Genomic DNA, 15,321 nt, shown 5'->3' with positions numbered 1-15,321 from the left:
TCGTTTTGATTTTTAAAATAAAACCTTATGCCAGGCATGGTGGTACTCAGGAGGCAGAGGCGGGCAAATCTCTGTGAGTTTGAGACCAGCCTGGTCTACATAGTGTGTTCCAAGCCAGCCAGAGCTGTTTAAAATAAATCAATAATATAATAAAGCGCTATAAATTCAGTTCCAGAAGTGTTCTCATCAACTATCAATGGGCCTTACAGAGGAAAACAAGAGATATCAAACTCCCAAATGGCAGTTTGGGATGACACTGTGTACACTCAGGACTCTAAACAACCTGAAGCCACGATGACTGCTGGGGTCATGCAGGGCTGACCTGACCCCACTGCTTTATCGTCACCTGGGAGAGAGGCTGTAGGCTCTTAAGTGCAGCTTAGTGGCCAACTATCTTCCAAACTGGCAACCGCACTCATCTGCCCCTTCCAGGCCACCCCACACAGAAAGCACTAAGGAGTGGTGCTGAGGCTTAGGGCTCCGCCAGCTCTGCCAGTGGCTGACAAGGAGTACAGTAACAACGGCAGAACATTTGAGTGTTTTGTTTGTCTGCTTCTTTGATTGTTTTTCAAGTCACGGTTTCTCTGTGTTGTTGCCTTGGCTGCCCTGAACTCACTTTGTAGACCAGGCTGGCCTCAAACTCACAGTGAGCCAGCAGCCTGCCTCTGCCTCCCTGAGTGCTGGGATTACAGAGGAGCACCACCACACCTGGCTTCAGCCTCTTAAAGGTCTGGTCTACGGGGACTGTCTTTTCAATGGAGCTGTTTCCAGGTTCCACGCATAGGAAGAGGTATTGGGTGCGCACGGCAGCATCAGTTACCCATGTGGTGCATTTGGTGAGAAAAACTCCATCCTGGAGCACTTGTGAGAACACATCTTGGCTTCTGTGATCACACTGATCCACCTCATCCCAAACCTAACATGATGGGAGCACTACAGGACCACTCCTGAAGCACCGTCCTCCTGTTGCAGCTTAATGTCTTCCTTACCGCAAAAGCCCCTCAGCACTCGGCACATGAGCAGACAAAGAGATGCAAGAACAGGTTACTGGAATAGGCACGGTAAGGTGGCCTTGCCACTGGTGTGAGACAACACTTCCGGTACATCCTCTTCTATAGTTCTAGTCAGCTTTAACATGTGGGTTTTATAATAAAGAGCCAAGTCCCTATTAACATCTATCTTCCATACCATATGCAAAATGTCAGGTGTAATTCTAAGAACATGGCAAAATATAACAAAATGACTGAGGCCAGGCCTGACCGCTGCTCTTCTTTATATATGTCATTGCCGCAAATACCTTCAGTTATCATCCTGCGGTGTCCATTTGAGATAGGATTAGGGAAAACTTCTGGAACTTTCTCTCCAAGCAGACTCATACTAGGTGAGCAGGTCTGCATCTTACCAGCATTCATATCTTTAAACTTCTGCTTGAGCTCCGTGGGGGTGAGACGATACTGGTCAAGACCGTCGTTCCAGAAGATCCGGTCGAGGACCTGCAGGTCTCCTCCAACCAGCCAATCTCCTTGCTCCAGAACCATCTATAAGGAAACAACAGGAAATCACTTGCTACAACAGAAGGGAGGACATGACTCTCTCACAGGAGCTGAGCGCGGCTTGCTCAAGCTGCTCTCCACCATAAAGACTGAGCTACGTTCGTCTTTATGCAACTAGAAGCGTTGAAGAAACAGAATGTGGTACCTTCTTAAAATGCTAGTGACATAATGTTTGAACGAATTTCTGAAAAGGAACCAAAACCTAAATAAATGATTATTACTTTTTCCATTTTGAAAAGGGGCATTTTTTTTCTCACTGTTATTAAACACGGCTTAACAGAATGTTTGTAACCTATGGGCACCGATCTTGTGTGTCTTCTGACCTCAAACTTTTAACTCTAACCATCACTGACAGTCAAGTACAAATTGGTCAGGATCACTGATGAACTCATGCACAATTCCTCAAATGTTTCCTGTCCTCCCTCACCTCACCCTGCACCTGGAGGTCTGCACCCTTACCTGCCCTCCCTCACCTCGCCCTGCATCCGGAGGTCTGCACCCACAGGACCCACACTTAAAGGACGCAGCTCAAGCCCACCCTTCTGTACACGGCGTTGGTTGATGCCTAATGCACTTCATTTCTTCTAAAGCTCAGAGTCTGCGTTAAAACACTAAACGACTGTCAGATATTTGCCTTCAGTGCTGACATTTCCACACTCAGTACACAAATGAGGCACACTGGGGAATTTTCCACAAGAATACAATGTGAAGAGACCAAAAATCTTAAGCCACCCTGGTGCAGGCTTCCACCGTCGCCTGCCCTCGCATCTTCTGCATAAGAACAGAATTAATCTTTCCCTATCTGCCAGGCACGGCAGGGCACACCTGTAATCCCAGCACTCAGGAGGCAGAAGCAGGTGGATTGCTGCAAGTTTGAGGCCAGCCTGGTCTACAGAGTGAGTTACAAGACAGCCAGGGCTACGCAGAGAAACCCTGTCTCGAAAAACCAAAAAACAAAATGAAACAAACCTTTCCCAGCCACTAGGTTCCAAGAAAACAAACCTCTGCCCACCCAGTCCTAGCCCTGTACTCCACACCAGCACTGAGCTCAGAGCCTGGTGCACAGCAGACACTTTAACTGTGCCTTACGAGCCGGGGTGTACATATAGCTAAGCGTGGGCTTCGCATGCTCGGGGCTCTAGATTTAATCCCCAGCATCAGTGATTTAAAAAAAAAAAAACTGTAAGAGTCACTGAATAAATATTAGATGAACCAAATTGGCAAGACCATCTGCTCATTACACGGACCTAAGAGCTAGTCTCTATTCTGCAAAAAAAAAAATCACAGCCCACAAGGACAATTCACACAGAGCCAATGGCCACACTTCAGCACAAACGTTACTGTCACATGAGTCAAGACCTTAATGTAGGGATGGTTCTTGCATGTTGTTCCCCACTGTCTGGCACAGCGCTCCTCCTTCCGGTGCTCAAAAAATTCAGGATTTCGAAGAATAGCCACACGACGGCCTTCATATATCAGAGCAAATGCAGTACAGCCATCTAGCCTTTCTTTGTCCTCCTGCGTAGCTGTGAGAACAATAGGCACTGACAAGTTGATGACACCTCCTGCAGGACACACAAGGGCACGGTTTATTCAGTGGGTCCTAGAAGAGTCTCCTTCGTCTTCAACAACACAATTCCAAAATCAACACCACCTTTTTTTTTTTTTTTTTAAATAACCAGGGCCAGTGAGATGGCTCAGCTCAGTCCTTAAGGGCACTTGCCACCAAACCTCAGAGTTCAGTCCCTCGAACCCACATGGCAGAAGGAATGAACTGAAAGCCGCACGCTGTCTTCTGTCCTCAGCATGTGTACTGTGGCATAAATGACTACAGATGCACACAACAAATTAATTATTAATTAATTAATGTAAAGGAAATTAAAAGACCAGTACACTGTCACTTCAGTACCTGGCACATGATAATCAGAAAGTTAAAAGAGAAGAAAGGGAGAAAGAAGAGGAAAGGAGGAGTTTGGGGACAAGGAGGAGAGAGGGAAAGAAGGAAAGAGAGCCTAGAAAGGAAGAAAGGGGATGGAGGAAGGGAGAGGAGGAGATGGGAGAGAAGAGAGGAGGAAAAATAAAAGAAAACAAAAAGTAAAAGAACCAACACTACATATATACTAATTCTCACGAGCCATCCAATGATCCTTGAGGAAAATTTTTATATAGCATTTACAAAGGAAGAATCAGGTGGTTCCCATTATCAAAAATATACTGTGCATCCCATCTTATGAATGAGCCTAAGAACACTATTTCATGACCTTTCCAAGAAAATTTTAAATCTTTGTTGACAAGAGAATAACACAAACAACTACACTTCAAGGGCAAATTGATTACATATCCTTGAGTATACTTATCTGGTAAAAATAATGTGAATTTTTCTTTTTTCTTTATTAATTTAGTATGATGTGTGTATGGGGGGTGTGTATTTACATCACTATAACCTATACAGGCTGAAAAAATAAAATGTACTCTTAAATTTCTGTTTGGATTTATATATCGAAGATACTGTACTGTGTTGAGAATCATGGACTGAAGAAAAAAGTGGATAAAACCTGTCAGCCTTCGATGAATCTGTATGCATCTGTGAAATTATAAGGCAATCTGCAGTAAATTCCAAGTGCACTGAGTCTTTACTAAGCTAATGCCAAGGAGGAAAATCAAAATACAAAATCTAATCTTTACAGAAAACAAACATACAGAATAAACCGTGCATTCACAGGCTCTGGAGAGGAACGGTTCAGGGTGTGTGTGCACAGGGAGAAGCTCTCCACAGAGGGCAGGCTAGCACGGCACAAGGAAACAGTGTGCTTGTACGACTCACCTTCTGCCCTGAGTGCCAGGTTTCCCTCCTCCTCCACAATGAATAACAGTTACGGGAAGGAAAGGAAAAAACGTAAAGATGACCTCAGGGCTCACTTAACGTGTTCTCAGTCTTCACGACTACTCTCCAGAGATGCCATGGCTACCTTCATGAAAAGTGCCAAATGATTGAAGTCCAGCCACGCCTCCTCCACACACAATTTAATTTTAGATGTAGACTGTCTTACCATCCAGGAGACAACCAAAATGAAGGCACTGCAGGTATTCCCTCTCTCTCATGAAGCCGTTCAGAGGCGTTGCCCAACCTTCTGCCAAAACCTGCACCCACTGCATATCCACCTAGTAAAAATAAAATAAAATAAAAACTTATTGCAAGTATTTTTCTTTCTTTCTTTCTTTCTTTTGTTTTGTTTTTGTTTTTTTGTTTTTGGTTTTGGTTTTTTTGGTTTTTTTGTTTTTTTGTTTTTTTTTTTTTTTTAGATTTTTATTTGTTATATACACAGTGATCTGCCTGCACACCAGAAGAGGGCACCCGATCTCATTATAGATGGTTGTGAGCCACCATGTGGTTACTGGGAATTGAACTAAGGACCTCTGAAAGAGCAGTCGGTGCTCTTAAACCCCTGAGCCATCTCTCCCAAGCAGTAAAAACTTATATGCATTTAATTTTGAAAGCAATGGAAACAGACGTATCAGCGATGGTGTGTGGATCCTACGAACTGAAAGAAGACTAAGAACTCTGGGAGAGCAAGCTTTTCCTCTAGCATGTCTATAACACATGACCCTCCACACACTTCCGGCCAGAGGATCTCAAACATCAAGGTGTATCAGACAACTTCTGGGAGGCGTGTCACAATACAGACTGCTAGATGGGCATGGTGGTGTAGACTTTTAACCTTAGCATTTGGGAGGCAGAGGCAGGCAGGTCTCTGTGAGTTTAAGTGCAGTCTGGAGTTGATAGCAAATTTAAGGTCAGTCAGGCTATATGGTGAGAGCCTGTCTTAAAGCAAACAAACAAACAAACGCGGATTGCTCCACATTCAACCTGCAAGGCAATGGAAATTTTATAATTCTGCCAAGTTCCAAGAACTACAGACAGTGAAGATGTAGAAACTACACATCGATAGTCACTATCTTAAATCACAAGATACTCTAAAAAAAGTATTTACCAAAAAGCCTCTTCCTGAGAGATAGCCTTCATCTTACCGTTATTGCTTAAACTCCTGGATGTGTGGTGCATGCCATCAGAACAAGAATTTGTGAACTGTATATGTTATTCAGCACTGGATCTCAAATGAGAAAAGCCTGAGCGCATGGCCAACAGTGTGCAATAAAATGGAGTCTCCATTTATTCCCAAAGCACAATGGCCAGTGTGTGCAAGGAAACATGAAGAAGATACACCCTCGATTCATGGGAGAAACTGTTCATGGAGACTTTTTTTTCCTCTTACTTAAGTTTTCCTAAACCCATGATGTTGGCTACTTCTTGTCTCAGTTCTAGAAGGCATCTGTTAGGAGTTAAATGCCTGCATCCCTGCAAACGTCTTATGTGGAAGGCTTAGCCTTCAAGGACTAAATAGAACTTGCGATGAAGTGCCGTGAATGAGCACAGGCAGTATGTCTTGTGGGTACTGTAAACTGGACAGATGTGCACGCTCCTGGACTGAACAAAGTCCACATTAGGTGCAGTCCTGTACATCTACAGATCTCTCTCTTTCCCTCTGTCTGTACACACTCTGGTTCCTCCACCATCACCAGCTGGAACAGCTCTGCTTTACACCACCCCTCCCTGACACCCAGTGTCTGAGACCCAAGCCCACAAAGCCGATCAATGATCTGAACATTACAGAGTCTCTGTCCAGGCCAAGGTCAGTCCTCAGTCCTCAGTGCTGAGCAGTGACTCTTCCTTAAGCACTCTAGAGTCTTGTTATTGCAAAAGAAGGTTGGTTTTTTTTGTTTGTTTTTTGTTTTGGTTTTTGGGTTTTTTGTTTGTTTGTTTTTGTTTTTGTTTTTGGCAGGGGGTGGGGGGAGACAGGGTTTCTCTGGGTAGCCCTGGATGTTCTAAAACTCACTCTGTAGATCAGGCTGGCCTCAAACTCAGAGAGATCTGCCTGTGGCGGTGCACACCTTTAATCCCAGCACTCGGGAGGCAGAGGCAGGCAAATCTCTGTTAGTTCGAGGCCAGCCTGATCTACAAAGTAAGTCGAGGACAGCCAAGGCTACACAGAGAAATTTTTGTCTCCAAAAAACAAAAAACAAAAACAAAACAAGAAAACTATTCTTAACTGTGTCCATTTTTCTGAATATAACGGAAAGTCAAGTATTGGACAGGAAATTGGGAAACATGCTTAAAGGAGTAAAAGTTCAATTTAATTATTATGGATTAGCATTTCTTAATGTTTTAGAAACTAGCCTTTTTCTTTTGCCCCCAAATCTCATATAATCTTTGTCCTTTGATGTTTTAAAAATAAACAAATGGGACTAAAAGCAAAGCGCGGTCATGGTATTGTGGGAATATTCTTCCTATCCCTGGGAAATGTGTTTACACCACAACAAGCAACCCTGCTGCCACCACCCTGACTTCACGCCCGGCCACTGAGCCCCAGCCACCGCGCTAATGGCTCTGAGGAAGGCTGCGGCGTCCCTTGGTTTGAAAAGCAACAGAGAGCTTACTTTGTTGATCTTCAGTGCCGGCAATGCCTCTGCATCAGTTTTTGCCAGATGAAGTTTATTCTCTGGTACATACAGTTCTTTCACTTCATAGGAGGCGTCCACGGGGACAATATCCTTCACAAAACAAGAGAGCAATTAGACGTCTGACCCAACAATGCAAGCTTCCCCAGAAGGCATCCTAAGGAAAGCATCATCATTCCCAGGAGAAAGGGGGCTTTAGCGGCATGTACCCTCACCAGCTTTCCTAGTGTATGTTGGTCTACTCCCAAATAATATCTCACACTCAGAAAGTCAGCATCATGCCCCATAATCTAGTGGTAAAAGAATAAATTCCTAGGCTCCGTGTCCGAAAAGGCAACTGTAAATAGAGCTGATCTCAGGTAAAATGCAACAAAAATTTCAGACACAAAACAACCCATATAACATGTCACTTTATTCCATTTTTCCATGTGCACCTTTATCCTTAGTGTCACTGAAGCCACCATTTTACGTATAAAGTTAATATTCTAGAACATGCCATCTTCTCTCCCACAATCATTGAAAACTAATACATTTTGATCCCACGAGAAATAATCTGGACTTAGTCCAAGGTCTAAGTACCCACATTGCATGACACTGAGACAGGTCTTCTCCCTGCTCATCCTCCACGTACTGCACGTGTGAGCATGCAGAGGGGGATGTTTGTAAGCAAACAGGAGCATATGTGTGATGCAACAAAACCAATGACACTGCTATGCTACCAGGAGATCTTTAGAAGGCATGCTCCAAACATATTCTCACGCCCCAAAATGTTCTAAATGGGTCTGACCACTTTAACACTTTTTCAATATCAAATCATCCAGGTCATCTCTATTAGCACACAAAATGGAACCAACATGTGTCCAGGCAATACTTTATTTGAAATAAAGCAATTCTCAAGAGAATGAAAAGATACTGCCATTGCCTAGGGAAAGGGTTTTGCAAACAAATAAACAAGCAAGTAAACAAAACAAAAACAAACAAACAAAAAACAGAAAGCTATTATCCAAAATATACAAAGAACCTTAAAACACAGGAGGAAAATATCCTATATTCATGGGTTGGATGGCCACTGTACCCAAAGCAACTTACAGATCCAATGCAGCCCCCCACAGGGTCACCAACATCCTTCGCAGAGGTAGAAAAACAAAAACAGAACCAAAAACATCACCACCGGCCGAGAGGTGGACACCTTTCCAAGATACACCAATGGCATATAAGCCTATGAAGATGCCCAGCACCAGGCTGTCCCTGTCAGAATGACTATGTACAGCCAGATGGCAATGAGCACTGCCGAGGATGGCAGAGCGGAAACTTACACCCGTATCTGTGAGAATACAAAAAGGGACAGACCCTGTGACGTGTTAGCACACATCAAGGCAAGGCAAGAGGTGGAGGAGGCTCACGGACAAATGGTGAAATGAAAGACGTCAATGTACGAAAGCATGATGCCCACTGTACAGCATCAGCATTATTAGGAAGCTAAGCCTTCTATTAAAGGAAATATTTTTTAAAAACACAAACCAACAGTGATGAAAGTAATTCAAACCAAAATATTAATGGAAGAATCAAGTTCTCTTTGTGGGAATGTGCGTGTGTGTGTGTGTGTGTGTACATGTTCATGTGTGTATGAACATGTGAGAGAGTACACATGACAGCCGGAGGACTGTAGATGTCTTCCTCAGCCACTCTCCACCGTGTGTGTGTGTGTGTGTGTGTGTGTGTGTGTGTGTGTATGCGCGCGCTCACCCATGAGTGTGTTGAGATCTACACTGGGTGCCTTCTTCTATCACTCCCCCCTGTATTTTCTGAGGGTGGTTCTCTCACTCAACAGGAATCTTGCCATTTTGCTAGCCTGCCTGTCAGATAGCACACAGGACCCTCCCGTTTCTGCCTCCTGAGCCTACGCTGCTGTGTACTTGAGGTCTAAGCCTAGGTCTTCATGCTTAGTCAGCAAGCACTTTTCTGACTGAGCCATCTCCCCAGCCCGAGAACCAAAACTTTAACGACAAACCCTGCTTATATAGCTACATGCCACCCAGCACCTCGGCTAACAGTGGGCTGGGTATGTGATGGCAGTGCCATAAGCGCCTGTAGCCTAGTGAGTCCACAGCGTCGATGATGTATGTACAGCCACAAAATCACTTCTCAATGCATTTCTCAGAGCATGCCTCATCTGAGAGACAAGCTCAAAGTGGCACCTGTCTTTATTTGGTTCCATAGTAAAAGAAAGCAACAACAATAATAATATTGCTAAGTCATATGTCTACACCAAAAGGGTGCTGAAGTCAAGGTGTAGCTGTTTAAGCAACCCCTACGGGGTCTGCGAATCTAGACAGCCCACAGCTCTATCTTCTCAGATACTCGGCTCCCACTGGTACAACAGAGAGAAACACAGTTCAGCACCAACCAAGCAGGTTGCAGAACCTGGCTTCTCCTATGGTTACTTTTAAGGCCTCTGACCTCATAATAAACCCAAGAGTAAGTAGGGCTACACATAGAGCAAATGGAATGACAAAATAAAAAACCACAACCAGCTACAACAACAGCTTTCCTGGAGCACAGCAGGCACTGTCCCCTGAGTGTCCAACTAACCAAGGAGGACAGCAGGGAGCATGTATATGAGACACAAATGGCCCAGCACAAGACTCTCCATAACTTCCCAGACCTTTCCTATTTCCTAGTAGAAAGTTATCATTGTATTTTCTGAGGAGAAACACTGTATGATGTCATTAAAGAAAAAGGTGTGCCAAGGCTGCCCAGCTCATCCAGCTGTCTCCAGTCTGACTTGGTGGGTTTCGCATGCAACCACTATGTACTCATAACTGAACCCACAGCAAAGTGGGGGTGTGCCAGCTTCGGGGATAGAGGGGATAGGTCAGCAGACAGTAGCAAATTACATGAATGAACAGGTCCACATTAGGCTTCTTCAAGGACGACTACAGCAAGATACACAATCAGTCAGTAAGCTAGTCACAAAATGTAAGGGCACATTTTCAAACCAAATGAGACAGAAGGTAGCAGGAGCCCATAAGTCAGTTATTCCTGCCATTCTTGCTGCCACTGCAGTGATGAAAGGAAGACACAAACATTTTATAACTCAGAATCTGTAATCGGTGCTCTGGTTCTAAACATACAGCCTCGAGCAGGCTCCCTGGCCTCACAGCCTGGTGCTTCCTCTAGTCCTCAACCACTTAATAAAGATGCAGCCATGCACTCTCCAGGGCTGCTGTAAGAATCCCATGGCATGGTGTCTGAACCGTGGGGCCAATATTTACAGGGATACCCATTGTTTCAAAGGCTTCGCTTGGTCATCTGGCCTAATACCTACCTACCAAGGCTGCAGACACTATTGCTATCTGACACACACATGGTGCAAAGTGATGACAATGATAGTACTCGCCATGTTTGCTCCACACTAGGATCCACCCTAAGGTCCTGACGTTGTCGGTGTGGTAACTCAGAGTTCACAGGAAGCTCCACGGCGGGAACTATTGCTAACTCTATCTCGCATGTGAAAGAAGTGAGACCAGAAACTGTTATTTTCCCATAAAAAATAGGTGTTAGGATTAGAATTTCAACTCTAAAAATATCCTGTGGTGTTTCTCCCATAAGAACTAAGCTAAGAAGCTTTTTCCAAATGCCCTGTTATAATTTACTTTCAAAAAAAAAAAAATTCTGTTTTAATTCTAAGGGTTTCTAGTTTGTGTATGATCTTTCAGTGCAGTGATAATATTCTTCTAAAAAAAAAAAAGTGAGCCAGACTTGTGTCTGGCCTGAAAGGGTTTTTTTAGTGACAGGTGAACAGCTGTGAACCTCCTTCTTAAAGCCCCATTGCAGACATGCCAGAGAACCCCCTCCATTGACACCACCTTAGAGCTCTTAGCATTTTGAAGATCAGAACACACCACATGGGGACTAATGACACGGGCTGTCCGCAATGCCAATCTCAGCCTCACTTTGGGAAGAGCCACAGCCCAGTTGCTTGCTTTGCCCTTTCTTTGCGATATTACATAGTGTGGGGGGGGGGGGGCACACTCTGTGGTAGTGGTGGGAGTTTGAACTTCTCCCACATTTATTGTTGACAACTGTCAATGACCTGGAGAAGCCAGACGAAAGGCGCCCAGCAGAGCAGCCTTTTCACTCCATCTGAGACAAAGAGGCACTTTTCATTTCGAGCTGGTTTCCCCGGCCAGCATCCCAAGATGCAGCTCCCCCAAAATTGATGCATCGCAGCAGCATGACAGGCTACTGCAATGCTCCAAGCATGTGGCTAGAGCTGATGGAGCAGTGCTCTTTCCTCAAGTAGGAGCCAGCCCTCCTCAGCAACACAATACAGGGAGTGTCCATGGTTACCTGACTCTGTTTGTCCTGATCAGAGCAAGATCTCACAAAGGAGCCAATGTTTCTGCAGGTAATAGGCTCCTTCTGGCCAGACCATGTCACCACAAATACACAAATGATCTGTGAAGAGAACTGAGTGGCTCAAAGGTGACTAGTGTGAGAGGACAGAGGGAACACAACCAAGTCCAGACTGTGTCTTAAAGGAACTCATTCACAAATACTGTGCATCAGCATCGATGCAAGTTTCATCATGTGTTGCTTCCAAATATAAACATGGGGGTCTATAACCATTTCTCAGAACCAACCAAAATAGTTTCATAGTTTACTTTTTAAGTCAAGATAATTTTTTTATGACAAGGATTCAACAAAAATTCTTCCTCTTGCATATTCGTATCTAACAATATTTGTAAGATGAAGTTTAGCCTCATAACATGGTGTACATTGCTTGTGGTGGATAACCAACGCTAAATAAGAAAAAATTCAAGCTAGTATTTCTGGAACTAACCCAAAGTTGATGGCCTGAGTCAAGGGGAAGACAGAACATCTGCTCAGTGGAAGTGAGCTCTAAGTGGATTCTGTGTAGCCAACTAATTAAAAGAAATACAAAGTGAGCCTTAACAATACAGACACAGGCCTGGAGAGATAGCCCAATGGTTAGAGCACTGGATGCTCATCCAGAAGATCTGAGTTCAATTCCCAGCACCCACATGGCAGCTCACGGCCATCTGTAACCCCAGTCTCAGGAGATCCAATGCCTTATGGTCTCTGCAGGCACAGGGCGCACACATGGTGCACAGACATACTTGCAGACAAAACAGCCATACACATAAATTTTTTTAAAATGCAGACACAGCTAGTTTCTAGCACATTCTAATGCTAACCTCAGCCTCTAAAACCACCACTAAACACCCAAAAGGAACAATACCACCTCAAAGTGAAACTAGAGACCTAGACAGCAGAATGCAGAGTCCATGTCACATGAACCAACTGTTTTATCCAGTATTCCTTAGGCTTCCCACTGACTCACCTGGCAATCGCAAACACTGAGCTATTCTTATTGTTCATAGAATCCCCGGTATTTCAGCAAATTGGCTTTCAAACAAAATATAGATCACCAGCCAGGCCAGAGAAAGTCTTCACACACCTAGACACATGACCCATCTGAGAGACGCCCATGTCCCAGAGAGAGAGTGACCTCCAGGGAGAGAGTGACTTCCAGGGAGAGGGTGACCTCGAGGCAGAGGGTGACCTCCAGGGAGAGGGTGACCTCCAGGGTGAGGGTGTCAAGTGTCCCAAGCAGAGGCCAGTGAATAGTTCACATATTACCCTTAATTATGGGCTGAGTTCCATCCCTTCAAGTACAGAAATACTAGACACTATGGATTTTACATATTCACTTCGGTTTATTTTTTTCCTTTGCTCCCCCACCCCACCCCCATCCCTCAGATAGGGTTTCTCTGTGAAGGCTTGGCTGTCCTGAACTCATTTTAGAGACCAGGGTGGCCTTGAACTCACAGAGATCCTCCTTCCTCTGCCTCCCTGAGTGCTGGGATTACAGGCGCACCTGGCTATATTCACTTAATTCAAACTTTTTTTTTTTTTAATTGGCTAAACACTATGTACATTTTCATGTACGCTACATCTACAGCCTTGCTAGGGCAAGTGTTTCCTTCTACTGGGAACCTGGTAAGCAAGTGACTCATTCACCGGCTAAAGCCAGTAACGTCTGCCCTCTCGCTTGAATCTTCCTGAAGAAGCTGGAGCACGTTAGTAAGGGGCGGCTCCACACTTTAAGGTTTTTCTCTATGCATTTGCTGCACTTTCTTCTGGAGCCAGATCAGCTCAGCAGACTGAATGCCGGGGCTCATTCGCATTCTCATGCAACTCTTAAGTCTCTGTTATCTCAGCTACACGCATCCAGAGCACCAGCAAGCCACTTCCTGGCAACGCTTTAAACCTGAGCTACAAAGTCTGGTTTTTATGTGCAGTATAAAATCCATTCCGAGCACTAAACCACCATTTTGTAAGAAGACAAACCTTTAAATAATTTATAGCACTAGTAAATCCAGAGTTCCTGGTAGATTTAAAAACAGCATTTAAAATATCACTTTAGATTAAAACCAGCGGCAAGAAGCCTACTTACTCCCTTGTGCTCTAACAGGCCCATGTAAAAAGCAGTACTAGCAGGCCATCTAGTGACCACTCAAGAGTTAGTAGAAAGGAAACACAAAGCCTCGCTAGCTTGTCTTCTATACTCTTGAATAAACAGATGCACATGAAGCAAAGGTTCTTTGACTAAATGCTGAGACATGTATTTTTTTGTGTGAATGACTATGTCACATAGCGAGACTGGAAGAGAAGGTAGAATCTTACTTTGGATAAGTTCTCACTTAGCCAAAGGCCTCACAGCATGATCTTCCTCGATGACAGTAAGTTAAAAATACCAGTTAGAGTCTGACAGAGGTGGTGCACGCCTTTAGTCCCAGCACTAGGGACGCAGAGGCAGGCGAATCCCTGAGTTCAAGGGCAGCTTCATTTCCAGAGTGAGTTCCAGGACAGCTAGAACTACCCAGAGAAATCCTGTCTCGAAAAACTAAAAATAAAATAAAGTAAGACAGGTAGAATTCATTACAGAAGAGCATCCTCAGGGTGATGCTGATAAGAAAATGCCACCTGCCACAATTATTCCCATGGGCACAGCTGTCTCAAACTCCTTCATTCTCTCAAAAGTCCCGGACCACACTAGCTTCTTCTTGCTACACAAAGCCATGGCGCAGTGGGAAATGCACTATGTATTTGGTCTTTGTCCCCAGCTGCTAACACAGCACTACATGCTCTGAATCTCCTAAGTGATGTCTTTCATATAGAGAGACTCTCAGTTGATGTCTCCTGGACAGCTTCAGGATGGGGCTTTGTCAACAGAGGGATTACCTTGGCTGCAGGTTGGTAACTTCCAGCCTCACCTCGTGCCTCCTCCATCAGTCACTGCCTACAGGAAGCCCATAGAAGAAGCCCCAAACAATGGTGTTCAAAGGCTTCTGGGCTGCTCTACACATGGAGGAGCTAAGAGAGAGGCAGCCTCAGGAAGGCATGGGAACTCTGTTCCCTGTACCCCACACTACCCTGTACACCCCTTCCATTAAGCTCTTCCTGAATTGATGATAAGCCAGCAACAATCAACACTTGAGTCCTTCTGACCAATCTATAAAACCTAAAGAGAGGAACCCTGAGTGATAGAAGTAGCTGGGCAGAAAGGCAGGTGACCTAGGCAACTGCCTTCAGGACTCAGATCGGAACGGGTGAGTTTCTGAGATTGAGCCCGTAAATGACACTCACTCTAGAAAGGATCAGAACTGAGCTGAACTCTTGGAATACTCCAGTGATGTCAGAAGTAAGAGAACTGGCTGCTGTGAGGGGAAAAAAAAACAAACAAAAACCCTTAAAATTGACCCTGAAGCAGAGATAAATTTTCCTTAGTTTATTTCAGAAATAAAGCTGTCATTCTAAGCAGCTCCCCTGGGAGCTCATGACCGTGAGATAACAAGAGCTGCCATAGGCAATTGCTAGAACACAGCCAGCAAGCTTGCACAACAAACACTGACACAAGTCCACTCGCCCGCATTGGACTGGACGCCATCCATGCTGATGATCCCTGCAGCCACAGACCACTGCTTCAAACCAACTTTTTTTTTCTTTTTTTCTTTTTATTCAGTACTATCATTTTCTTTTTTTTTTTTTCCTTTTTTTTTATTTATTTATTTATTCCTTTTTTTTTATTAATTTATTCTTGTTACATCTCAATGGTTATCCCATCCCTTGTATCCTCCCATTCTTCCCTCCTTCCCATTTTTCCCTTACTCCCCTCCCCTATGACTGTGACTGAGGGCGACTTCCTCCCGCTGTATATGCT

At 44.4% G+C, this 15,321-nt stretch overlaps 1 protein-coding gene across 1 annotated transcript in view; it reads right to left on the bottom strand.

Annotated features, from left to right (window-relative positions):
• Papss1 (3'-phosphoadenosine 5'-phosphosulfate synthase 1) overlaps positions 1 to 15,321 on the bottom strand; it is a 70,415-nt gene that overhangs the window by 29,096 nt on the left and 25,998 nt on the right. The window contains exons 6-9 of the mRNA XM_051165453.1: positions 7,050 to 7,163; positions 4,604 to 4,715; positions 2,913 to 3,118; positions 1,403 to 1,538 (exon numbers count right to left, since the gene is read on the bottom strand). Coding sequence (XP_051021410.1) covers positions 1,403 to 1,538; positions 2,913 to 3,118; positions 4,604 to 4,715; positions 7,050 to 7,163 — 568 coding nt within the window. The remainder of the gene's footprint in view (positions 1 to 1,402; positions 1,539 to 2,912; positions 3,119 to 4,603; positions 4,716 to 7,049; positions 7,164 to 15,321) is intronic.

This window comes from Acomys russatus, chromosome 23, assembly GCF_903995435.1.
Source record: "Acomys russatus chromosome 23, mAcoRus1.1, whole genome shotgun sequence".
Classification (NCBI taxonomy): Eukaryota; Metazoa; Chordata; class Mammalia; order Rodentia; family Muridae; genus Acomys; species Acomys russatus.
This window is presented reverse-complemented; position numbering and strand designations above follow the sequence as displayed.